At 46.4% G+C, this 26921-nt stretch overlaps 1 protein-coding gene across 1 annotated transcript; it reads left to right on the forward strand.

The window, feature by feature from the left end:
- The first annotated feature begins 794 nt into the window (after window positions 1-794).
- On the forward strand, window positions 795-12248 carry CLEC4F (C-type lectin domain family 4 member F). The gene is made up of 7 exons (XM_067703900.1): window positions 795-936; window positions 1765-1881; window positions 2204-2299; window positions 4242-5360; window positions 10072-10223; window positions 11117-11235; window positions 11848-12248. The coding sequence occupies exons 1-7, from the start codon at window positions 861-863 to the stop codon at window positions 11990-11992; spliced, it is 1824 nt and encodes a 607-aa protein (XP_067560001.1). The 5' UTR covers window positions 795-860; the 3' UTR covers window positions 11993-12248.
- Window positions 12249-26921: the final 14673 nt, after the last annotated feature.

The following is a 26921-nucleotide window of genomic DNA, read 5'->3' on the forward strand; positions in this document are numbered from 1 at the left end:
CCTTCTAGTATGTAGGCGTGTTCACCAGCCAGGAAACTTCTTGAAAACTCCTTGAATCTCTCTTGGTGTTTATGAGCTTTTATAACCCAATAAGAGAGGTGAGAGTTTAGTCTTTCTGAGACTATCTCCCATCTAGAAGCTAACTAGGGGTGTATTCTCAGTTCCCTTGTTAGCATAAACTCAAGTGTTGTTGAAAAGGGTTTGTTTTGAATAACAAAAGACACTCCTGTCTCTCAGAAAATTCCAAGCGTTTTAGGAGCTCTGTTCTAGGGACCGGGATTGAGACGAAATAAGTTTTTTATTCCACTAGAATCCCTTTCTTGTCATGCCAGGTGTGAGGTCCTGAGTGGGCAGAGAGTCACCTCAGCCCTTCCTTTGACCTGCAAACACCTGCTTACACTGACCCAGCCTCCTCCCTTACCTGGCCTCCTGTTATTTAAGAGCGTCTGGGGCTGGGATTAAGAGTCAGCCATGGGTCACAAGGATGTTTTTTCTGCAAAGCTGAGAAAGAACCCCTGACCCCCTCCTAAGTGGCCGGTGAAAAGTGTCTGTGACATTGAGGCAGAGGTTAGTGTTTGGGGCTACACTGGAGCACGGAGAGGGGGAGGACGGGCCTGAGGGGAGGGCAGAAGCTGGTGCGGAGGGAGCGGGAGAATGGGGGTGCAGACTGGCGCCTGGGAGACTTGAGGGGAAGAGCCCAGATGGGGCGCTTCTGCAAAGTCAGCAGCGGAGGGAGGCAGGCAGAGCTGGTTAGGAATGACTCAGGAGCATATAAATCCGGGTATCGCAGCTTCACTTCCCACCACTGCTGGCCCGCAGCGTGACCTTTAGGAGCCCGGGGCAGGGAGTAGTACTGGAGGATGAAGGAAGCAGAGATGAGGGGTGACGAGGTTCGCTTCTGCACAGGCAACCAGAGTGTCTCCCTGTGCTCCCGAGGTGAGAAAACTGGGGCCCCAGCCCGTCCTCGCCAGGGACTGGCCTGCTGGGCCCCAGCCCCCTGCCAGTTTCCTCAGCCCCTGCTTGGCAGGCTCAGTGCTGGCTCAGCTTCCAGAATTAGCAGGCAGGGCAGAAGGTGAGGCAGGTGAGGACAGAGAGCCTGCGGCCCAAACCCAGTCTCCATGTGAAATCTCCCTGGACCCTTTTCCTTGGGGATGGCAACCTGGCGAGAGAAAGAGAGTGAACTTTGAATTTAGGGGGACTGGTTTTGAATCCCATCTCTGCACACTGGGCTGGTCCCATGAGGCCTTAGGGACTCGTCTCTCCCCCTTGTAGTGGGTTTCCCTGTACACTCAGCCCCCAGACTCCCAGGCATAGCCTTTTTAGGACACCCATGGGGGACTTTCTGACCCAGCCAGGGAGGCTCCAGGACTGACCCATGTCAGCCCCCCCAGGGCTCTGCGTCTCACCCCAGTCAGGATCGATGGAGAAAGGCTGGCCCTGGGGCGCTGAGGTCAGAGTTCCTGCTGGGTCTCCTGCCCTCCCTTCTTTCTGCTTTCATTCAAACGACACCTTGGTTGTGCCAGGTTCTGTGCCCTGTGCACGCCTTCCAGGCTCCAGGCCGTGGTCTTCTCTTAGCCTTTATGTTGCTACCACAGCCTCCACGAGCCCTGGTGCACGTCTGCGAGCACTCATTGCCCTTCCCCAAGGTTAAGTGTGGCAAGTGTTCTCAGCCCCAGCGGGCAGCCAGGAGAGGGAGTCCAAGAGGCGGAGCCTGTCTGCCCGCACAGCACAGTCTCGTCCCGGACCCTGGCTTCTCCCCTGCAGGGCTGGACCCCGGGGCAGGGGCTCCTGCAGCCCCCAAGATGCCGAGGCGTTTGCAGGCCATCCTGGCCTTTCTGGCCGCGACCGTGGTCTCCTCTCTTGTGGCTCTCTTCGTTGTGGGTAAGCTCCTAGGTGACCCGAACTCGGCTGACTCTCTCTCCTTCCTGCCTCAAGGTCCCAAAGAGCCCCAGATGTATGCCCTCTACTCCCAGGAGGGTCACTCCACCTCTAGTCCCAGGCCCGAACCAGAGCTTTCCTGGGACCTGACCAAGGCCTGTCCAAGCGGAACCTCCCAAGAGATGAGGCCCATGAGGGGAGCTCTGAGGGGTCGTTGGTGCCGTCTTCCCCCATCCCCTCTGGAACCCTGAGTGGAGGTAGGGCAGCCTGTTCCTCCAGGCTCAGTGCTGAGGGATTATGCCGACCTGGGAATGGGGTATCTCAGCTCTACAGCACCGAAGACCTGCACTGGAGACATACGCCTCCCTCCAAGAGTTTCCGGAACACAACAGTACTGGGCAGTTCCTCAAGGCACACGACTGTAAGTAGCCACAGTAGGGGGTGGGTGGGAGGGAGCTGGGACCTTGGATGCCCAGACCCTTCGGACACGCTTCTTCCTTGATACCCTCAGGGCCACGCTCCTCACAGAAAGGCATTATCTTGCTTTTTCTTTAAATGGATTTTTTGAGGTATAATTGGCACATAATACAGTATACATATTTAAAGCCTACAAACTAAGTTTTGACATACGTATAAACACGTGAAACATCATCACCATCAAGATAATGAACATATTCAACACCGTCCCCGCAAAGTTCACTTGTACCCTTTGTCATCCTCCTTTCGTTCCCAGGCAACCACTGACCTGCTTGCTGTAATATAGATTACTCGGCTTTTTCTAGAGTTTTATATAAAAGGATTTATAGTACATACTCTTTTTTTGACCTTTATCGGTCACGTGATTTGCGAATATTTTCTTTTAGTCTGTGGCTTGTCTTTTTATTCTCTTAACAAGATTTAAATTTTGCTGAAGTCTAATTTATCCACTTTTTATTTCTTTTACGGATTGTCCTTTTGGTCTGTATTAAGAAATCTGCCTATACCAAGGTCACAGAGACATTCTCCTATGTTTCCTTCTGGAAATTTTATAGTTTTTGGGTTTTACATTTAGGTCTATGATTCATTTTGAGTTAATATTTTGAATAATGATGCAAGGTTTGGTTTGAAGTTCATTTTCTCTTTTTGCATATGGGTATACAATTGTAGAAACAATTATCCTTTCTCCTTTGTATCTTTGTTGGAAATCAATTGTCCGTACATGTGTGGGTTCGCTATTCTGTTCCATTGATCTAAGGCCCTTCTGGTCTTACCTCAGCACAGTGACTGAGGTCTCACACACTTACCTAGGCAGGGCTTTAGAAATAGGGCAGGAATCCTCCAGAAAGGGTCCTTGCCTACTTGGGTTCTTCTCCCTATTCCTGAAAGGAGGCTGGAATGGGAGCCTCACACCATGAATGTCTGAACTTACGTCCTAGCTCATGAGGTTCACAGAGGGTGTTAGAAGAACCGGAGACAGCTGCAGGTGGGTTTGGTGGGAAAAGCCATGCAGATGGAAGGGGCTACAGAGTTTCCTTGAATGACCCCAATGACCAAAGCCTTTCACTCAGGTCTCCCACATCCTCAAATGGTTCTATAGGGACCCTTGCCCTACATAACATTGGGGGTGCCAGCCCTTTAAAAGGCTGTTGCAGCTCAGGGTTCAGTGTCACCTGGAGGACTTCCACCATAGCCTTATGATTGAGCAGAATGCTTCCTCCACGGGTACCTATTTTATTTTGTTTCTGTTTTTTTCACCCCATGGATTTGTGATCAGAAACTTTCTAAAATTTCTATATTTGTGGCCTACATGTTTTTGTGGGGTTTTTTTGCGGTACGCGGGCCTCTCACCATTGTGGGGCATGAACCCACGTCCCCTGCATCGGCAGGTGGACTCTCAACCACTGCGCCACCAGGGAAGCCCTGGCCTACATGTTTTTTAGGTAGTAAAAATTGTGTATCAAGAGGCTTCACGCTTAGTGTACAAATACAGTGTAGGACTAAATATGGGCTTTATTCTTACCTATTTTCTTTACCATAATGACCCATCTAGTGGTGAAATTTCAGTGGAATTAAACATCAACAGCTGTCAATGATATCATCAGTTATTTTCAAGTTCAATTACAATGGCAAAATAATCCAGTAGGCAAGTATTTCAATCCTTCTGCTCCCCAGTTCACATGGGATAGTTAAGTAGGCCTTTATTTCGTTTTTGGGTTTACATTCTCAGGCGGCCATTCCCAGGGTCTGGGTGGCTACAGGCTTCTTGAGGAGAACTCATAGACATTTCCCTTGGAAATCTTAAGAACACTCTGGTTGGCCCATGTAATGAATGGCTTCCCTATGTAATGGGCCTCTTAGCTGCCTTCTCCATTTCCTCCCTCCAGATCCCTATCACTTTGGCAGGGAGGCAGAGCTGCAAGAGGCTATCCAGATGTTTAAAGGGCATGTGGAGAATTCCAGCACCTGGAGCGTGGAGATCCAGATGTTGACGTACAGGGTGGACAATGTCAGTTCTCAGATCCAGATGCTCGGTGGTCATCTGGAAAATGCCAGTGTTGACCTCCAGATGGTAAAAGACATCTTAAAGGATGCCAGCACCTTGAGTTTCCAGACCCAGATGTTAAGAAGTTCCTTGGAGGGGACCACTTCTGAGATGCAGAAGCTAAAGGGAGATCTGGAAGACACACAAGCTTCACATTCCCAGATCCAGAGTTTCTTAAGAAGCGGTTTAGAAAACACTAGCACTGAGCTCCATATGTTAAGCAGAGGCTTAGAAAATGCCAACACGGAGATCCAGGTGTTGAAGGCAGGGTTAGAAACGGCAGATGCTCAGGTCCGATTGGCAAACAGTAGTTTAAAGAATGTTAATGCCCAGATCCATGTTTTGAGAGGCGATCTGGATAGTGTCAATGATTTAAGGGCCCAGCAGAAAGTTTTAAGAAGTAGTTTGGAAGGTGCTACTGCTGAGATGCAGAAGCTAAAGGGAAGTCTGCAAAATACAAATGCTTTAAACTCCCAGACCCAGACCTTTATAAAAGGCAGTTTAGGCAACACCAGTGCTGAGATTCAGGTATTAAGAGGTCATTTGGAAAGGGCTGGTGATGAGATTCGCCTGTTAAAAGGAGATTTGGAAACTGTCACTGCCCAGACCCAAACAGTAAATGGTCGCCTGGAACAGACAGACGCTCAGATGCGAGTATTAAAAACAGAGCTAGAAAGCGCCATTGCCTTAAGTTCCAAGATTCAGGTGTTAGATGGTCTTTTGAGAAACGCCAGCCGAGAGATACAGACCTTAAAACAAGGAATGAAGGATGCTGCGGCCTTAAATTCCAAGACCCAGATGTTAGAGAGAAATCTGCAGGAGGCCAGAGCTGAGGTCCACAGGTTGAAAGAGGATTTGGAGAACACCAAAGCAATGACTACGAAAATCCAGGAGGAGCAGGGTAGCCTGGAGACCCTCCGCGCAGCGTCTGCTTCACAGGAGCAGCTCCAGAGGACCCAAAGTAAGTTAGAGGCGGGGCTGGGGAGGGTAGAGTTTCCTGTCCCTTCAGCCTTTTGATTACTTCTACATGCACCCCCCTGGGAAGAAGTGTGGGTGCTGGAGAGGGTCTGGACCCCACCAAAGGCGGCATAATCCCTGCTTATCATCTGACCAGAGTGACAAAACAAACATCTGGGAAACAAATGAGATCTGGTGGAGGTGTGTAACAGAGGCAGAGTGTGCTAGCAGGGCCTTATTTCCGACTTCCTGCTAGCCCAGATGCTGTGATTTTCCTCAAGTTGTTCACCTTCTCTGACCTTCACTTTTCTCATCTGCAAAGTGGAGACACTAATATCTGCTTCACAGTGAGGATCAAATGAGTTAACACATATAAAGCATTTAACTAAGTACCCAGCATTCTTGCATTCATCTGACAAAAATGTTTTGAGACCCTAGGATGTGTCAGGAGCATAAAGATGAACAAGATGTGATGCCTACCCTTGAAGCTTGCAGGCGGGTAGAGCAGCCTTGCACAAAAGGCGTAAAAGGTGCTATGTTGGGAGCAGGTCTAAAAACTGGGGTTGGGGAGGAGCAAAAAAGAAGGAAAAGAAGGGATCTTCACCGGGCTGATGTCCTCTGGTGTAGACAAGGATCTTCCAAGGGGGGAGGAAATCTTCCAGGGGAGAAAGGATCAAAAGATGCTTCGATGGTAATTTGGCCCTTGAACTGAGTCCTGAAGGACCAGTAGGTGCTCGCCAAGCAGACAGGATAAGGGAACAGCAGGTCACAGGCATGGAGATGTGAACCACGAGGTTCCAGAAACTTTAGGCAGTTCTGTCTGACTGGACTGTGGGCAAGTGGGTGGTTGATGAGGCACAGGCTGAAAGGACAGTAGGCAGGGGCCAGAGTGGTGGCTTTCAAACTGTTTTGAATGTAACTACAGCATGAAATCCATCTTACATTGTGACCCAGTATAATTATGTGTCACACACACACACACTCACACACACACACACACATTTCAGAAAGCAAAACTTTTACCACATGAATGGTAATATTTTACAATCTATTATTTATAATAGATTATAATCTACTTTAATATTTTATAATATTATTTATTATTATTATAAAATATTATTTTATAATCTATTCTCCAAAAAACCCTACAACCTGAGTACAACCCATTAGTGGGTTGATGACTGGGGCTGGAAAAACACTATGTGAAGAAGGAAGGCAGACCTGGAGAGACACCAGCTAGATGCGGAAGGCCTCTGAGCTTGGATTTCTTTTTTTTTTAATGTATTTTTAAATTTTTAAAAAAATGTTTACTTATTTGGCTTCATTGGATCTTAGTTGTGGCACACGGACTCTTTAGTTGCGGCATGCGAACTCTTCGTTGCGGCATGTGGGATCTAGTTCCCTGACCAGGGATTGAACCCAGCCCCTCTGCATTGGGAGTACAGAGTCTTAGCCACTGGACCACCAGGGAAGTCCCTGAGCTGGGGTTTTGTCCTTCAGGAAATGAAGATCTATCGAAGGGCTTCAAGGGGGCTGGCTAGATGGGTCTCCAGGCTGAGACAGGGAATAAAAGAGGAAGACAAGCAGCAAGATTTGGACATGCTGAGTCTGAGATGCTTTGGGGGTATTCAAGTGGCCATCATCTGCAGGCTGTCTGGAGAGTAGGAGAGGGGCCCCGCTGTGCAGAGAGATGCAGGAGCCCTGGGTGTGCTGGTTCTGGTTGTGGCAGTGGGAGTGGGGAGTTTGCATGAGATAAAACGCTTCGTGAGGAGGAGGCTGAGGGTGGAAACAGGAAGTCAACCTTTAGGTGGCAAGAAGAGAAAGAGGTGTTTTTGAAGGATACTGGAGAAGGCAGTCTCAGAGGCAGGAGGAGAACTAAGAGATGTGCAGTTGGGGAAGCCAAAGAAGGAGAGCATTTCAAGAAGGGAGTGGCTAATTCTGGCAAATATCTAAGAGAGGCCAGGTAAAAAAATCAATAAGCAACCGCTAACTTCAGGCAATTAGTAAGTCATTGGAATAAAGTTTCAGTGGAGAGTTGTATGTGGCCTGGAGGCCAGACCATGGTCAGTGGGGCGTGAATGAGAGATCAGGTGCCCAAGTCATTCAGGGGTCTTAGCTGAGAAGAGGAGAGAGATGAGGCCAAGGTGAAGGGGATGGAAGGGTAGAAGGGGGGATTAAAAAACAACCCGTATCTTTCATACTAATATCACAAAACTTACATATTAATTATAGACAATGTGGCAAATATTGAAAAATAGAAAGATGAGACTATGACAACTTGTATTTCTGTAAAAATGTCCATTTCTACAATAAGAACCCACTGCTAATATTTTGGTGTACTTCCTTGAGAGGGTTTTTCTAAATTAGGATAGGCTTGATCTGCGGGTCAGAAAAAGGCACCAGCGAAGAGGGAGGAGATTGAAGGAGAGAGAGACCCGGGGGGTGGGGTGGGGTTGGGGAGACAGTGGTGGATGGGGGGAGACAGAAAGAGAGAGAGAGGAGAGAATGAAATGCACAGCTGAGCGATTGGCCTTGAAGGGTTGGGATAGTACTTGAACCTCTGAGGCTGGGAGGGGAGGAGGTGTGGAAGTAGATGTTCACCCAGGTTTGCAGATGTGGGTACACGACACTGAGGGAGCTTGACATTTAGTGGTGTCTCTGCAGAGCAGGAGGTCCCTGGTGAGGGAAGAGGGAGGGAATTGTGAGGGAGGGGGCCATTTGGAGCATCTGCTGAAAAGATGGGGCTGACAAATGAGGGGCTTGACAGACAGCGCTGAGGACCAACTCTACTGTTTTGCTCTGCTGCCCTCTGTCAGGAGCCTGGAAGTCTTCTCTTCTTAATGGCTCTCCTATGCTGTCCTCTTAACTCCCTCCTATATCTTGCTACTGCTTTGGTACGGACCAATGCTTCTCCACCTTGGGGACACACTGGAATCACCCAATGAGCTTTTCAAAAATGAACGAACCTCCAGAACTCTGACTTTTCTTTGGGGAGAGGGGTGGTTCTGGGATGCAGCCTGGGCATCAGAGTTTCTTAAAAAGCTCCCTAGGTGGTTCTAATGGGCAGTCGGGGCTGAGAACCATTAGTTTGACTTCTTCTTAAAGGGCCACACAGTCGATATTTTGGGCTTTTGGCCGAACAGTCTCTGTTGCAACATCTCTGCTGTTGTAATGATGAAGCAGCCAAAGACAGTCTGTAAACTAAAGGGCATGGCTGTATTCCAATAAAACTTTATTTATAAAAAGAAGCTGCTGGTAGGCTGTAGTTTACCTAGTCCTTGGTTTAGACTGCTGTTTCTCAGACTTTGGAGTGTATCAGAATCACTTGTTAAAACGCAGATTGTCAAAAAACAATTTTGGATTCAGCGGGTCTGGGGTGAGTCTGAGAATCAGCATTTCTACCAAGTTCCCAGGTGCTGATGCTGCCGGTCCTGGGACCACACTTTGAGAACCCCTGGTTTACACACTCACCATTTATTATTCAGACATTGCAGTTGTGTTGTAATCGGTGTCTCTGGCCCGATTAAGATTGCCTTCTTCCTGTTGAGCGTCCACACCGTTACCAGGCTGACATTTTTACAGTGCAAATCTAAGCATATAACGATCCTTCTTTAAAACCCTTCAGGGCTTCCCACTGCTCACAGGAAAAATCTTCCAAACTCCTTTACATGGGATGTGCGATTTTGTGCTGGTGAAACTGTCCGTGTTCATTTCCCATCCCTTGTGCACTGACCGTTCCAGTACTTGAACAGATCAGGCTATGCCATGCTCTTTCACGCCTTCATGCTTTTGCGACTACTCTGTCCCCTGCCTGGAATGCTCTCCTTGGCACTGCCTATCTGGAACACTCTTCCTCAGTCTTTTAAGACTCAGCTCAAGTGACCTCTCACCTAAGGTGTCCTTCCTGAGCCCCACTTCCAGCCCAGGTGAAATAGACCACACCCTCTTTTGTGCCTCTAACATGCAATGGTTTTCAATCAATGCATCTTCAACACCGTTTTGAGCATCTGTCTCATTTACTAGACAGTGATTTCCTTGAGGGCATGAATCATGTCTTACTGATTTCTCTATAACAGTCCCTGATCCATAGAAGTTGAGGAATGTTGAACAGAAGAATAGATGAATGAATAAGTGAGTCTATTTTGGCACCATTTCAAGCAGCTGTGATAAGGATGATGTTAAAGAAAAGAGAATGTCAGGACAGGAGAGATGAAACAGCTGAACGAATCAGGGTGTGTGCTCACGGGATGAGCTATTAGAGTCTGAGATTGTGAGGTCAGGCAGACCAGGGGATGAAAAGGTCCCAAGTGTGGTCCTGGATGTGGGCAGCTGAAGTGGATGGAGATGAAATCAAGGAAATGAGGGACGCTACAGGTTGGCTGCGAACTCTCCCAGGGAAATGGCAGGAATCGAGGTGCAGAGAACTGTCAGGTGATAGCAATGAGTTGGGAAAGAGGGTAGTATAGCTAGGAAGCAGGAGCCTCGAAAGAGCATTGCTGGGTAGCAGAGCTGTCTGAATATCCCCGGAGTGATGGAGCCAGATGTCCTGAGCCGCTGCTGGGCAGTGGGCTGGGGGTGAACCCTCCCAGGCCGTGCCCCTGTAGCACTGGGCATCAAGCATTGCATGGGCTTGTGACCCTCAGTGGTCAGTCCCTGGACAGATCAGGGTCCACAGCCAACTCCTGGTTCTCTCTCCTCCCCTACCTTTGCTCCAGATCAACTCCTCCAGCTGATCCTGCAAGGCTGGAAGTCCTACAGTGGGAGCTTGTATTACTTTTCTTTTGCCAAGAAGACCTGGCAGGAGGCTGAGCAGTTCTGTGTGTCCCAGGGAGCCCACCTGGCCTCGGTGACCTCTGAGGAGGAGCAGGTCAGAGCTGTGGGCTTGGGTGGTGCTGCAAGGGTTGATGGGATATCAGGGACTTCGGTGCTTTGGCCTTCCCCCTCTTGGAGTGGGCATGGCGGAGATCTTCATGCCTCCTCTGTCAGTCAGGGAGCAAATATTTAGTGAATTGTGACGAGCATCTTGCTCTGGACGTACAAGCACTGACAGCAAACCCCAATGTCCTTAGTGAATGAGGGAGACACCCAGAGGAGTCAGCAGAGAGGAAGGGCAGAGGGAGGTGGCACCCTTAATGTGTTGGGTGCAACCTTCCCTCCCCATTCCCTCATTTTTCTCTCAGTCTTCCTCTCTAGTTGTCAATCTTGATTTTAATGTCAGTTCCTCTAATGGCTATGGAAGGTCCATGAGCAGAAGATGCAGGCTTCTTGGGAAGGCCAGACACACATATGAGTTTGAGGACCACCAAAGGCAATAGAGCCCTAGAGTGGCCCATATGCCGAAGCTTCTTATCAGAAGTTACTAAGGTTATTGACAAGGGCCCACTGTAGGTTTGGTCAAATTTAACTTACAGACCTGTCCAACCCTTGTGATTCTCCTGAGACTGTTCTTGTCTGTCTGCCAAAGGACATGCTATTTTGTAAAACACATCTTCTTAAAAAAACTGTGACCAGATCTGTCTTTGTCCCAGTAAGGCCACACTCCTCACCAGGTCAACATGGGAGAGCTGGACTTCCCTGAGGTGACCTGGCTGCTGCCCTAGATCTGGAAAACCATGGAACGCATAGGGAGGGGGCCCAGCTCCTGGAAAGTGGGCTTTATGTCCCTGGGACTAGGGAGGGCGTGGCTTGGATTCCTCTTCCATGCGGCCTGGTGAACAAGCTCCTCACACGAGGTCACACGACCCTGCCTTTCCTCCACAGGCATTTCTGGTACAGTTCACGAGTGCCTCTTACCACTGGATTGGGCTCACTGACAGCGATTTTCAGGGCTTCTGGCGCTGGGCGGATGGCACACCATTCAACAGTGCCGGGAGCAGTGCGTGAGTCCAGCCACTGTCTGGTGCCGTCCCAGGCACTCTCTTGGGCAGATCTGGCTAGAGACTCTGTCCTGTGTGTGTATCCCTGCCCATGAAGTGTTAGTGTTCTGTGTGATATATGTGTATGATGTGTGTGTGTGATGTGTGTGTATATATGATTGTGTGTGTGATGTGTGTGTGTGGTGTGTGTATGATGTGTGTGTACACCAGCATAGCTGTGATCCTCGCCTGGACCCCTAAACGGGGGCATCAGAACAGGACAGGTCCTGGGACTGGTAGGCAGCCTATGAGTGGGTCTTTCTGTTTTGTTGTGTTTTGTTTGTTTTTGCCTATCCTATACCTTACTACTTAGGCCTGGTCCCAGGGAGCTTTGCCCCCATCTGAAGGTATCTGAATATGAATTCTGGGGTGGGGACTTGCAGCTTTAGACACCCTTCTCATCCCTCCATTCTCAGTAACTAAGGACAACCTCAGCAGAGCCATCCTGAGGACACCACTGGCCCCATCCTGGGGCTACCAGGGTATTAGGGACCTGTGTCACTTCAGCTCCTTATGCCACAGCAGGGCAAAGGGACACTTCTTTCATCTAGCATAATAAAGCCCTCTTGTTTCCAGGTTTTGGGACAGGAATCAGCCGGACAACTGGCTACACGAGAATGGGCATACGGAAGACTGTGTTCACATGCAGCGGAAGTGGAATGACATGTACTGTACCGCCCTCTACCAGTGGGTCTGCAAGAAGCCCATGGGCCGGATGTAGCCTGAAGGCAGGCGGAGCTGAGCCCCTTCTCCAGGATGCCTTGGGAGCCTCTGAACTCAGCTTGCTCTCTGGGTCCTTCCACTTGGCCTTTGTTTCTCCTGCCCTGTCCTTTTGAAAAAATCTTTCCAACATGTTTACCTCATGTGACCCAGCACAAGCAATATCTCCTCAAGGCAAGAGCCTTGTTTTGCCTCTGTATCTCCCTTGGCAACCAGCACAGGCCTGTCAGACAGCAGGTCCTCAATAAATACTCGGATGAACGAAAGTTTAGACTTGTCTCTGTGACAGCTGCCAGGCTTGCTGCTCCCTGCCTTGGTTCTCCTTCCCTTGGGGTACCTTCTGTCTTGAAACAGGCATATCTTGTTTAAGGGCTTTATAGCTAGGAACTTCCAGTTGGTTTGTTGAAAACAGCAGAGGTTTAACACAAACTACAGGGACTTGGGAGGGGTACGAATTCCCAGAAAGTCATAGACACCCCAGGTGTTCTCTGTACTTTCTTTGTAGAAGGTGGGGCTGGAGCTGGATTTTTCCAGCCCTTTAAATAACTCCAAAAACTCATTTCTCTCGGGTTGCTGGCTTTATCCTGTCTTCGGACTTTTAACTCTCAGAGCCATTTCTCTGACTCTTCCTGTCCCCATTCACCCTTCCAGGGACTCAGCTTTCTGCCAGCTCAGCTTAGAATGAGAATTTCTAGACCAATTTTATTTTGCAGCAAATACTGGAATCGCATCGTAGGCCTGCCCAGGGAATGCTATGCAAAGTTCTGGAGCTCTTTCTCTTCATTACTCTCCTTTCCACTCTGCTCCCCAATTCTGGAATGCTCAGTCTCCCCAAACTCCCATCTTTCTCTCCTCAGCCTAGTGAGACTGCCGCGCCCTGTGTGGCACCCTTTCCCCTGCCCTGTGGTTTGGAAAAATCCACCAGGAAGAAATCCAGGGAGGGTCTTGGGCTCATCCAGTCAAATCCTGGTTTTGCTCGGCCTGTTATCCGATGTCTGAAAACAATAGTTGCATGTGTTTTGTCCAGTTTTCAGGTTGCTTACAGCAGAAGGGCTGGTCCAGTGACTCCATCATGACCAGAATTAGAAACCTGTTCTTTTATGACATATTTGGCTAATGTGGACTTTAATCCGTTTTTATTCATATTTTTCTTTTGGCTTTTTCTTTTATGGTTTCTTCGCTTTTTTTTTTAACATCTTTATTGGAGTGTAATTGCTTTACATTGTTGTGTTAGTTGCTGCTGTAAAACAAAGTGAATCAGCTCTACGTATACATATATCCCCGTAAGCCCTCCCTCCTGCGTCTCCCTCCCACCCTCCTTATCCCACCCCTCTAGGTGGTCACAAAACACCGAGCTGATCTCCCTGTGCTATGCGGCTGCTTCCCACTAGCTATCTATTTTACATTTGGTAGTGTATATATGTCCATGCCACTCTCTAACTTCGTCCCAGCTTACCCTTCCCCCTCCCCGTGTCCTCAAGTCCATTCTCTATGTCTGCATCTTTATTCCTGTCCTGCCCCTAGGTTCTTCAGAACCATTGTTTTTTTTTTTTTAGATCCCATATATATGTGTTAGCATATGGTATTTGTTTTTCTCTTTCCGACTTACTTCACTCTGTATGACAGACTCTAGGTCTATCCACCTCACTACAAATAACTCAGTTTTGTTTCTTTTTATGGCTGAGTAATATTCCATTGTATATATGTGCCACATCTTTATCCATTCATCTGTCGATGGACCCTTAGGTTGCTTCCATGTCCTGGCTATTGTAAATAGAGCTGCAATGAACATTGTGGTACATGACTCTTTTTGAATTATGGTTTTCTCAGGGTATACACCCAGGAATGGAATTTATGGGTTGTATGGTAGTTCATTTTTAGTTTTTTAAGGAACCTCCATACTGTTCTCCATAGCGGCTGTATCAATTTACATTCCCACCAACAATGCAAGAGGCTTCCCTTTTCTCCACACCCTCTCCAGCATTTATTGTTTGTAGATTTTTTGATGGTGGCCATTCTGACTGGTGTGAGGTGATGCCTCATTGTAGTTTTGATTTGCATTTCTCTAATGATTAGTGATGTTGAGCATCCTTTCATGTGTTTGTTGGTAATCTGTATATCTTCTCTGGAGAAATGTCTATTTAGGTCTTCTGCCCAATTTTGGATTGGGTTGTTTGTCTTTTTGATGTTGAGAGGCATGAGCTGCTTGTATATTTTGGAGATTAATCCTTTGTCCATTGCTTCATTTGCAAATATTTTCTCCCATTCTGAGGGTTGTCTTTTTGTCTCGTTTATGGTTTCTTTTGCTGTGCAAAAGATTTTAAGTTTCATTAGGTCCCACTTGTTTATTTTTGTTTTTATTTTCATTTCTCTAGGAGGTGGGTCAAAAAGGATCTTGCTGTGATTTATGTCATAGAGTGTTCTGCCTATGTTTTCCTCTGAGAGTTTGATGGTGTCTGGCCTTACATTTAGGTCTTTAATCCATTTTGAGTTTATTTTTGTATATGGTGTTAGGGAGTGTTCTAATTTCATTCTTTTATATGTAGCTGTTCAGTTTTCCCAGCACCACTTATTGAAGAGGCTGTCTTTTCTCCACTGTATATTCTTGCCCCCTTTATCAAAGATAAGGTGACCATATGTACATGGGTTTATCTCTGGGCTTTCTATCCTGTTCTATTGATCTATATTTCTGTTTTTGTGCCAGTACCATACTGCCTTGATTACTGTAGCTTTGTAGTATAGTCTGAAGTCTGGGAGCCTGATTACTCCAGCTCCATTTTTCTTTCTCAAGATTGCTTTGGCTATTCGGGTCTTTTGTGTTTCCATACAAATTGTGAAATTTTTTCTTCTACTTCTGTGAAAAATGCCAGTGGTAGTTTGATAGGGATTGCATTGAATCTGTAGAATGCTTTGGGTAGTAGAGTCATTTTCAAAATGTTGATTCTTCCAATCCAAGAACATGGTATATCTCTCCAACTGTTTGTATCATTTTTAATTTCTTTCATCGGGGTCTTATAGTTTTGTGCATGCAGGTCTTTTGTCTCCTTAGGTAGGTTTATTCCTAGATATTTTATTCTTTTTGTTGCAATGGTAAATGGGAGTTTTTCCTTAATTTCACTTTCAGATTTTTCATCATTAGTGTATAGGAATGCCAGAGATTTCTGTGCATTAATTTTGTATCCTGCTACTTTACCAAACTCATTGATTAGCTCTAGTAGTTTTCTGGTAGCATCTTTAGGATTCTCCATGTATAGTATCATGTCATCTGCAAACAGTGACAGTTTTACTTCTTCTTTTCCGATTTGCATTCCTTTTATGTCTTTTTCTTCTCTGATTGCTGTGGCTAAAACTTCCAAAGCTATGTTGAATAACAGTGGTGAGAGTGGACAACCTTGTCTTATTCCTCATCTTAGTGGAAATGGTTTCAGTTTTTCACCATTGAGAACGATGTTGGCTGTGTGTTTGTCATATATGGCCTTTATTATGTTGAGGTAATTTCCCTCTGTGCCTATTTTCTGGAGAGGTTATATCATAAATGGGTATTGAATTTTGTTGAAAGCTTTTTTCTGCATCTATTGAGATGATCATATGGTTTTTCTCCTTCAATTTGTTAATATGGTGTATCACATTGACTGATTTGTGTATATTGAAGAATCCTTGCATTCCTGGGATAAACACCCCTTGATCATGGTGTATGATCCTTTTAATGTGCTGCTGGATTCTGTTTGCTAGTATTTTGTTGAGGATTTTTGCATCTATGTTCATCAGTTATCTTGGCCTGTAGATTTCTTTTCTTGTGACATCTTTGTCTGGTTTTGGTAACAGGGTGATGGTGGCCTCATGTAATGAGTTTGAGAGTGTTCCTCCCTCTGCTATATTTTGGAAGACTTTGAGAAGAATAGGTGTTAGCTCTTCTCTAAATGTTTGATAGAATTCGCTTGTGAAGCCATCGGGTCCTGGACTTTTGTTTGTTGGAAGATTTCTAATCACAGTTTCAATTTCAGTGCTTGTGATTGGTCTGTTTGTATTTTCTATTTCTTCCTGGTTCAGTCTTGGAAGGTTGTGCTTTTCTAAGAATTTGTCCATTTCTTCCAGGTTGTCCATTTTATTGGCATAGAGTTGCTTGTAGTAATCTCTCATGATCCTTTGTATTTCTGCAGTGTCAGTTGTTACTTCTCCTTTTTCATTTCGAATTCTGTTGATTTGAGGCTTCTCCCTTTTTTTCTTGATGAGTCTGGCTAATGGTTTATCAATTTAGTTTATCTTCTCAAAGAACCAGCTTTTAGTTTTATTGATCTTTGCTATTGTTTCCTTCATTTCTTTTTCATTTATTTCTGATCTGATCTTTATGATTTCTTTCCTTCTGCTAACTTTGGTTTTTTGTTGTTGTTGTTGTTCTTGTTTCTCTAATTGCTTTAGGTGTAAGGTTAGGTTTTTTATTTGAGATGTTTCTTGTTTCTTGAGGTAGGATTTTATTGCTATAAACTTCCCTCTTAGAACTGCTTTTGCTGGATCCATAGGTTTTGGGTCGTCGTGCTTTCATTGTCATTTGTTTCTGGGTATTTTTTGATTTCCTCTTTTATTTCTTCAGTGATCTCTTGTATTGTTTAGCCTCCATGTGTTTGTAGTTTTTACAGATTTTTTCCTGTAATTGATATCTAGTCTCATAGTGTTGTGGTCAGAAAAGATACTTGATATGATTTCAATTTCTTAAGTTTACCAAAGCTTGATTTGTGACCCAAGATATGATCTACCCTGGAGAGTGTTCCATGAGCACTTGAGACAAAAGTGTATTCTGTTGTTTTTGGATGGAATGTCCTATAAATATCAATTAAGTCCATCTTGTTTAATGTATCTTTTTTTTTTTTTTTTTTTTTTTGCGGTACGCAGGCCTCTCACTGTTGTGGCCTCTCCCGTTGTGGAGCACAGGCTCCGGACGCACAGGCTCAGCGGCCATGGCTCACGGGCCCAGCCACTCCGCGGCATGCGGGATCTTCCCGGACCTGGGCACGAACCCGTGTCCCCTGCATCGGCAGGCGGACTCTTAACCACTGCGCCACCAGGGAAGCCCCTAATGTATCTTTCAAAGCTTGTGTTTCCTTATTTATTTTCACTTTGGATGATCTGTCCATTGGTGAAAGTGGGGTGTTAAAGTCCCCTACTATGACGTGTTACTGTCGATTTCCCCTTTTATGGCTGTTAGTATTTGCCTTATGTATTGAGGTGCTCCTCTGTTGGATGCATAAATATTTACAATTGTTATATCTTCTTCTTGGATTGATCCCTTGATCATTACGTAGTGTCCTTCTTTGTCTCTTGTAATAGTCTTTATTTTAAAGTCTATATTGTCTGATATGAGAATTGCTACTCCAGCTTTCTTTTGATTTCCATTTGCATGGAATATCTTTTTCCATCCCCTCACTTTCAGTCTGTATGTGACCCTAGGTCTGAAGTGGGTGTCTTGTAGACAGCATATACACAGTATACCACATCTTCTTAAGCCAATTGTCTATTGATGAGTACTTACAAGTTTCTTGATTGCATTGTTCCCATGAGCTCTCATTTTCTTTTATGAGAACCACATTGCTTTAATTATTGTAGCTTTGTAATACATTTTGTTATCCAGTAGGGCGAGTCCCCCCTTTAATTTTTCAAAAATTTTTAGATCCGTTTGTGGGCGGGGCTTGGTTATTGGTGGAGTTCACTAAAGGGCATAAGGTGGTTAGCTGGGCTTTTCACTGGAGCATCCCTGCTGCAGTTAATCCAATGGCTGTGGAGGGCTCTTCAGAAAGGAATTCCCCAAACATTTGGGAAATAGAAGCTCAACTGCCAGCATTTCCGCAGAGGGGAAAGGGGTCTAGGCATCTCACTCTTTGGTACAGAGATGGCCCCTGAGTGCCCCTGCTTTCAGTCTGGCTGTGCAGACCTCTCTGGATATAAACTGCCCTTCTGCAGTGCAGGGGATTGCCTAGTTACAGGAGGTGGAGGAGGGGATGTGTAAGCTCTAAATGGTCTTCATAAAACTTTCAACTGATTCTCCAATTTTTAGTCTGCCCTGCACCCCTGCCTTCAGAGGTAACTGCTACTTCAGGGTTGTGAACTTACTGGGGTTGTCCTCATTTTTATTCACTTTACTCACTAGTGCCAGTTTGAGTTCCATTTTCTCAGTTCTGCTGATTCAGTTACCACTCATTCACCCACTACCAGCTTCCAAGTTTTGTTGAAATTTCTTATCTGCTGTTGATTTTTCTTCCATTCTCTTTGTCATTGTGGATATTTCTTATTTTTATTCCTTTACTGTCATTATAGTAGATTTTCAGAGAAAACAGACATGAATGTGGGCATTGAATCTACCTCTTTCAACAGAAAACTCATTATATTCTCTAATAGGATATTATAGTATTAAGGAAAGCTATTAATTTTGCATATTTATCATATATAAAACATGTTATTGAATACATATGTAATAACTCTAGTTCTTTCTTTTTTCTAGTTAATTGCATTGGGTTTCTGGATAAAAAACATTATTTGCAAGTAATGGTAACTGCAATTGTACTTTTCTGGAATTTATACCTTATTTCTTTTTCTTTTGCTACTGTATTGGTAAGACCTCCAGAAAAATGTTAACTACTAGTAGTGATGGCTGGCATGCTTGTGTTGTTCCTGACATTAATATGACTATTTCCAGTTTTACACTAAGTTGTTTGTTGTTGATTTCTGATAATTACCTTTTATAAAGTGAAGGAAATTTCCTTTAATTCCAAATAACCAGAGGTTATCTAAATTAAGGATGGATACTGAATTTTGTCAAATGGGTTTTCAGCATATACCAAAATATTAATTAAAATCTTATCCTTTTGGGAATTCCCTGGCAGTCCAGTGGTTAGGACTCCATGCTTCCACTGCAGGGGGCACGGGTCTGATCCCTGGTCTGGGAACTAAGATCCCACATGCTGTGCAGTGTGGCCAAAATAAATAAGTAAATAAATAAACCATTAAAAAAACTTATCCTTTTATATGTTAGTATAATAAATTACATTAGTAATTTCCTAATGATCAATTATCTTTGCAGTTTTTGAATAGAAACCTATTTGGTTATCGTATTATTTTAATATATTGCTAGATTTGATTTCCTGATAGTTGATTCCTTGGTATTTTGCAGCTATATCAATATAGATATATAGAGAGATGGGTTTATTGTTTTATTTGTATGCATTTCTTTCTTTTAGGGTTTTCCTAGCTTACACAAAGAAAAGTAGAAGCCGGTATTAAATAATATGTCCCACTTTCTTAGAATTTACTGAGAGTTTCCTTGTGACTTAGTGTATTTCACTTTTTATGAATGTTCCATAGGCATATTTGTTAGACTAGACTTGTAATTTTCATTATTCAGATAGTCTATATCCTCATTTATGTTCTGTCTACTCAGCCTATAAATTTCTCTGAGAGGATTTTAACTCTCCCATGTTTAACATTTATCTACGGTTATCCACATTTATCTATGCTTTGCCACATTCTCAGATTTCTAATAGCTTTTTTTAAAATTAATTAATTAATTTATTTTATGGCTGCATTGGGTCTTCATTGCTGCACGGGCTTTCTCTAGTTGCGGCGAGCAGGGGCTACTCTTCGCTGTGGTGTGTGGGCTCCTTCTCGTTGTGGTGACTTCTCTTGTTGCGGAGCACTGGCTCTAGGCGCGCACACAGGCTCAGTAGTTGTGGCACATGGACTTAGTTGCTCCACGGCATGTGGGATCTTCCTGGACCAGGGCTCGAACCCGTATCCCCTGCATTGACAGGCGGATTCTTAACCACTGTGCCACCAGTGAAGCTGCCCTCTAATAGCTTTTGATTTAGGTATTTCAGTGTTACTTTGTTTAATGTCTAAAAAATTCATAACCATTGGGATGTCCCTGGTGGTCCAGTGGTTAAGACTCCACACTCCCAATGCAGGGTCATGGGTTCGATTACAGGTTGGGGAACTAAGGTCCCACATGCCGCATGGCTTGGCCAAAAAAAAAAAAAAACGCAACCATTACATATACTTGAAGAATTTTACTTTTTATCCATATTCATTCAATCAAGGATTATTTATTGTGCTTCCACTATGTACCAAACACTCTTCTAGGTTTTGGGGATTCAACAGCGAACCAAACAGATAAAAATTCCAGCCTTCACGAAGCCGGCATTCCAGTAGGGAGGAGAGGTGGTTAGGACATCTGCCCCCTTCTCAGAGCCACAGGAAGGAGTCCTGTGGTGCTTGAAACCTGGGGCTGGGGACCTTCTGGAGTAGCAGCTGCTCACCCAGCCCTCCATGGTCTGTGGTCTAGAGCTAACAGAACAGGAACTGGTAAACCTGAAGGACTCTCTCCTGCTCACATTCCAGGGTCAATTCTTATGCCCGGGCTGGCCCTTTCTCTCCTCTAGAGGAGGTTCTGAAAGCTGCAGTCTCCCCAAGAAAGAGAAAGGCAGAGGAATTAAGTTCTCTGTAGATGGAACAGAGAGAATCTGGGGAGGCAGAGTGAATCCGCAGTTGTCCTGGGGGAAGCAGTCAGCTTGTCACCCTGTCCCACTCTGCCTCCACTCAGATTGCATTGATGGCAACAGCAGGCTGTGACGATTCCCGCCATCTGGTGTGTGCCCACAGCCTTGTCTCCCAGGGCCATGGTTTCCAGTCTCCCTCAGTAGGAGGACCCAACCTGATGAGGCTGGGGTCTGTCTACACATTGTGATTTAGGGGACAGACGGACTCTGGCATAGGGAGGGGAAGGCATAGACTTTCTGGCTGTCATGAAATGACCTTCGAGGCCTAGTTTTCTAGAATAATTTCTCAGTCGGGAGGGAGAACGCATTCTGGAGGAAGATGGTACAGCATCTTGAGGATGGAGGTCACTAGTTTAGAGGAAAAGCTACCCCTACTTATTATAGTTGTAAACTCCAAGTGTGCTCTACCAACTAATGTCTCAGCCCTCCATGCTCCAGAACTCTTACAACACTTGCTCCCATGGGCAATGCCCAGATTTGGGCCTGGGCCTTGGCCAGGTCTCCCCGTAAGCCTACACCATGCCTACTAGGAAGACCCTCTCTCTTTGTATTTTCTCACTTATAAGGGCCAGTTATAAATGGCTCTACCTCAATCTGCTACTAGCGATTCCTGCAGCTCAAAGCCAAACACCCCCAAGGACCTGCACTGCCAATGAAGGCTCCAGGCCTCAGTTAGAGTCACAGAAGAGTGAGGAGCTATGGGCTGCTTTTTGGGGGTGGTGGTGGTGATTTAGGATAGAACAAGGGGCTGTCAGCTGGGCCTCAAGAAGGCTTCTTCCTGCAGGACAAGTGTCCACGCAGCAGGGTATCCACAGCACAGCTGTGCCCCTCAGATCCCCTTACCCTCCCCCAAAGCAGTCTGGATCCCACTTCCTCTCAAACCTCCCAGAGCCCTGCTTTTGTTGCAATCTTACCCTTCTTCAATCTGACAAGAGCTTCCCAGTCTCAGTTGTATAGATCCCAGGACGAGGAATCTGGGCCCTCTTCAAGGTGGCTCCACTGAGCCTCTCACGGCATCCTCGCTGTAGGGTCACTGGAACCGAGCCCTGGGCCTCAGTGCCCCTCAACCAGCTCTGACTGCAGTTCCTGCACTGTTGCTCAGAACATCCCTCTGCCTGGGTCACTTAGGATTTGTCTGTGTAATAGCCGAGTTTCTGGACATTCCATCTGGTTCATAAATCATCATTGCTGTTCTCACCATCACTTCCAATGGGGTGGGAGTTACACGAGGCAAGAGAGGTTCGTGGTTGTAGACCCAGGCTCTGTGGTCAGACTCTCTGGGTCCAGTCCCAGCTTTGCCCCTTTCTAGCTGCGAAAGCCGGTTACCTGACTTTTGTGTCTCAATTTCTTCTTCCGTGAGTAAATGAGAATCCCTTACTCCTGGGGCTGTTGTGTGAATTTAGAAAATTAGCATATATGTTGAGCTTAGAGTAGTGCATGGCACCCAGATCCCACCGTATAAGCCTTAGCTGTTATTGTTACACCAATAGCCTGATGGCCTCCTCACTACAACTCTGAGGAAGCTCCTATTATAATCTCTGCTTTATAGATGGCAAGGTGAGGCCTAGAGTTTAGCTGTTATTGTTACACCAATAGCCTGATGGCCTCCTCACTACAACTCTGAGGAAGCTCCTGTTATAATCTCTGCTTTATAGATGGCAAGGTGAGGCCTAGAGTTTGGATGACTCGCTCAAAAGTCCTAGGAACCCCTGTGCTGCAGAAGCTCTTCCCCTCTGAGCCACGATGAACCCCTGGGCCCTGCTTAAGTCTCAGCTCTTCCGTGTGACCCCACAGGCCCTAAGCTTCCATCCACCCCTTTGCGAGGCTGCCAGGCACCTTTGGCATCTTGTCAGAGCTCCAGGCTATGGCTGTGGCCTTAGCCCAGCAGCACAAATGAGAAGGGCACGAGTTGAGGGTCCCTGTGGGGAAATGACCTTAAGGCAGCTTCCTGGGGACACAGCCCGTGGGTCTGTTCCTCTTCTCCGCTGTTGGTGGAAAAGCACTTCTGACCCACTGTTACCTCTGCTGAAGATGTGGCCAAGAAGTTGACCCCAGCTCATGCCCAGGGGGTGGAGGAGGAGCTCAAGGGAGGTGAGGTGTGGGGCACAGGGAGCAGGACCTTGGGACAGGAGCAGGGCCCGGGTGCTGGGGTACCAGGCTAACCGGAGGCACAGGGCTGGGCCCAGAGCCCTTGGGATGGGGGCTGCTCAGACCTCGAGGAAAAAGGACTGCCACGGAGACGGCAAGCCCGAGCTCTAGGCTCAGCTCTGCCACTGACCAGCAGCATGACCTGGCTAGGTACTCAACTTCTCTGGCATTAACTTCCCACTTGTACATCAGAGTAAAGTCTAAGTCCCAAGAATGTGGTGAGGTAGAATAGTATATCGTATGTAATAAATAATATGTAATAATAATAATACACATTATGGGAAAATGAATACTAATATGAAATTGCCAGATTGACTTGGATAGGCATTCTGGGCAATGCAAACATGTCCCTTTAGAGTTTTTGATCCTTGTAAAATGTCATTCTTTGCCTTCTCTTACTAAAGCTGGTTTTCACCGCTCTCTCATGTCTGACTGACCTAAGGAGATTAAGGGAACTGTGTCTGAGCCACGATCTGGCTGGTGTGGTAGAGGCTTCCAAGCACCCACAATGGGTGTTTCCATCAGCAGGAGGGGGTGTTCTTCTCAGCTGGGTCCCAGGGTAACGAATAGGCAGAGACTGATGAGGTGAACGTGCTGGGGCAATTTCTCTGTCTCGGGGTGGAAGATAATGTGGACCAGACTGTCCTCACTCCCTTCTCCAGGGTGCCTTTCTGCATCGCAGAGGCAGGAAGGCCGAAGCTCCATTTCCCAGAACCCCTTGTACCCATGGCTCTGGATGCCAGTTAGGATGATTTAGTTAGGGCTTCCCTGGTGGCTCAGTGGTTAAGCATCTGCCTGCCCGCAGGGGACACAGGTTTGAGCCCTGGTCCGGGGAGATCCCACATGCCGCGGAGCAACTAAGCCCGTGCACCACAACTACTGAGCCTGCGCTCTAGAGTCGGCGAGCCACAATACTGAGCCCACGTGCCACAACTACTGAAGCCCACGGGCCTAGAGCCTGTGCTCCGCAACAAGAGAAGCCACCGCAATGAGAAGCCCACACACCACAACGAAGAGTAGCCCCCGCTCGCTGCAACAAGAGAAGAGCCCATGCGCAGCAACGAAGACCCAGAGTAGCCAAAAATAACTAACTAACTAAATAAATTTATTAAAAAAAAGATTTAGTTAGAAACAGGTGTGTGAGATTACCAGCATGGAAGTGAGGCAGAGCGCCCCTCCCTGTCCCACCACCTGTTTCCTGTGGACATGCCAGGGCATGGGAAATTGGGGTTTCTCTGCAGCAGTCTCCCGGGCCCCTCCCCCAGCTTCGGAGGCTTGAGTGGCAGCTGCAGGGGCAGGGGCTCCCTGCTGCCTGGCTGCTGCTTTGGAGGTGTGTCCTTGGACTCAGAGCCCCTCCTGCTTCTCCCGCCCTCCCACTGATTGTGTAAGCACCTTTATAAACCCCTTGGCATCTGCTTGAAATACCCAGAAGAGTTTCTGACCCTAGAAGAGTTTTCTGGACCTTGACTGGTGCAAGTGGCCTGAGGACTTTGCTGCTGTGAAGGTGATCCCTGTCGGACACCAGCCACGGCAGAAGCCTCAAACGGGACAGCTCCATTTTGGGAAATGACCCCCAGGGGCGATGATGAAGGAGCAGTGATTTGGAAGGAATCTCAATCCCTGAGTGACCATGAGGGGCAGAGATGCACTACTGACCTCCACATTTCACACTGTTAGAGGCGAGAGAAATAAACTTTTTGTTCATCAGGCCATTGCATTATTGTGTGATGGAAAGGTGTCGGCCCCTCAGCTCAGACTGGTGTATGTAATTGCTCTCCCTCAGAACAGATGGCTCAGTTGAGGAATCAAACAGCCAAGGGGCCAGAAAATGATAGTTGGAGTTGATGGAGGGGAGCAGGTCTGAAAGAGTAAAGTCTGGGTTTCTCACACTGGGTTTCTGACGCACACCAGCTTGCCGACTCGAGCTTTTGGCAATAAAATAATGTCGGTGATGTTCTTTTTGACGCCCAAGGAAAGTTAAGTAAAGGGGTAAACCATCTCCATTTTTTAAAAAAATAAATTTATTTATTTATTTTTGGCTGTGTTGGGTCTTCGTTTCTGTGTGAGGGCTTTCTCTAGTTGCGGCAACCGGGGGCCTCTCTTCATCGCGGTGCGCGGGCCTTTCACTGTCGTGGCCTCTCTTGTTGCGGGGCACAGGCTCCAGACGCACAGGCTCAGTAGTTGTGGCTCACGGGCCTAGTTGCTCCGTGGCATGTGGGATCTTCCCAGACCAGGGCTCGAACCTGTGTCCCCTGCATTGGCAGGTGGATTCTCAACCACTGCGCCACCAGGGAAGCCCACCATCTCCATTTTAAGCTTCATCCCCACACACCTGGCTCTTGCTGCCTTCTCTCTGCCTGTCAGCAGACAGCACCAAATGAACTCAGAGCACATAATTTTCCTTCTTTAAAAAATATATTTTAAAAATTATAAAAGTAATTTCATGCTATGAAAATGCAAGCAACACAGAAGATGAGATTCACAGATCAAAGCTCCCCATTCCCAGGCCCACTGCTCAGGGGAACCCTGGTTGAGCATTTGGTGTGTCCTCTTCTTTTCCCCTCACCTTGCCCTTGAAGGCAGTTGCCATGGAGATGGGGCTGAGGAGGTGGCTGATGTGGCTAGGAAATTAGTTCTATGTGGGAACCGAGCAAATAAGTAACCAGAGTGAAGTTTCTCACTGTTGAAGAAGGGAATTAAGGGGGAAAGGGGGAAACTAGAGAGAAACCTGAGGTATTGGATTGGAACTGGAGGTATTAGTGTGAACTCATGCTTTTTAAATATATCTGTCCATCTATATAGAGATAGATACAGCTGTATGTGTGCGTCTGCTTCTGTGCATGCATACATCTATTTCCTGTCTGCAAAAAGAGCCTAGAAGTAATGACATCCCAAAAGGAATGAACATCCAAACTTGGTTTCTAAATTCTATCTTCCACTAAAAGGAGAATTGACCCATTTCAGGGCAGGGGCTAGGAGAATTCGGGATGAGCCTGGAACATGTTGTCTTTTTGGCACAAGTAAGTAAGTGCTCAAACAATGAAGGGGTCATGTCAAAAGGACAGAGGAGCCAGTTTGAAGGGGCTCCCACAGGCCAAATCTGGGACAGTATGAGCATTAAAATAAATGATATGAATGAATTACATCTTATTGAATAAAATAGAAATTCATGAGCTCATGCTGACATAACACAAAATGAAACACTTACTGGGGAGAAGGGAGAGCTCTTCCTCAAAGAGGATGCTGACCATTTGTCTGTTATCAGAGTGGCGGTTAATTCAGGCAGGAGTCAGTAATGGATGCTAAGGATATCTCCTCACAAAATATTTATCAATTAAGAGGGAAAAAAATGTCAATTTATGGTGAAGGAACCTGGCAGACACCACCTTGACTGGGTGATCAAAGTTAACATTGCCAGCGGTGGGACAGGTCAACATCACGCCTCCTAATGTGAGGCACTGAGAAAAGCTCAGCATCTTTCCTATCGAGTCCCTGCCAAGAGGGCAGGACCTGGGTCTGGACATGAGGAAACACTGGACAGACCCAGGTTGAGGGACATCCTCCACACTGAAAGGCTTCTACTCTCTGAAATTGTCAAAGCCATGAAGACAGGACAAGACTAAGGAAAAACTTTAGAAAATGAAAACGGGAATACACATAGAGAGAAAGGTAGTGGTGGAGCACATGTGAAAAAAGTTAAGTGGGAAATCTAGGTGAGGGGATATAGGACCTTTTTGTTTCTGCTCTTGCAACTTTTATTTATTTCAAAATGAAATTGAAAAACGTTTTGTGTGTATCCATCTATTTTTTTTTTTTTTTTTTTTTTTTTTTGCGGTACGTGGGCCTCTCACTGTTGTGGCCTCTCCCATCGCGGAGCACAGGCTCCGGACGCGCAGGCTCAGCGGCCTTGGCTCACGGGCCTAGCTGCTCCGTGGCATGTGGAATCTTCCCGGACCGGGGCACGAACCCGTGTCCCCTGCATCGGCAGACGGACTCTCAACCACTGCACCACCAGCGAAGCCCCTATCCATCAATTTTTTTCTGGTAAACGTATATATGTTCGTATGTATATTTGCCTACACGTGTGTACACATGTCCAGACGCTCAGGTCCCAACTCAGATTGGTTGAGTCAGAATGTGGGGGACTGGTACCCGAGCAGGTGGATTTTTTAAAACTCCCCAGGTGACTCCAGTGTGCAGCCGATTTGCGAGCCAGCGCTGTAATCCAGGCTCCACGGA

Source organism: Pseudorca crassidens, chromosome 14 (genome assembly GCF_039906515.1).
Source record: "Pseudorca crassidens isolate mPseCra1 chromosome 14, mPseCra1.hap1, whole genome shotgun sequence".
In the NCBI taxonomy this organism is placed as follows: Eukaryota; Metazoa; Chordata; class Mammalia; order Artiodactyla; family Delphinidae; genus Pseudorca; species Pseudorca crassidens.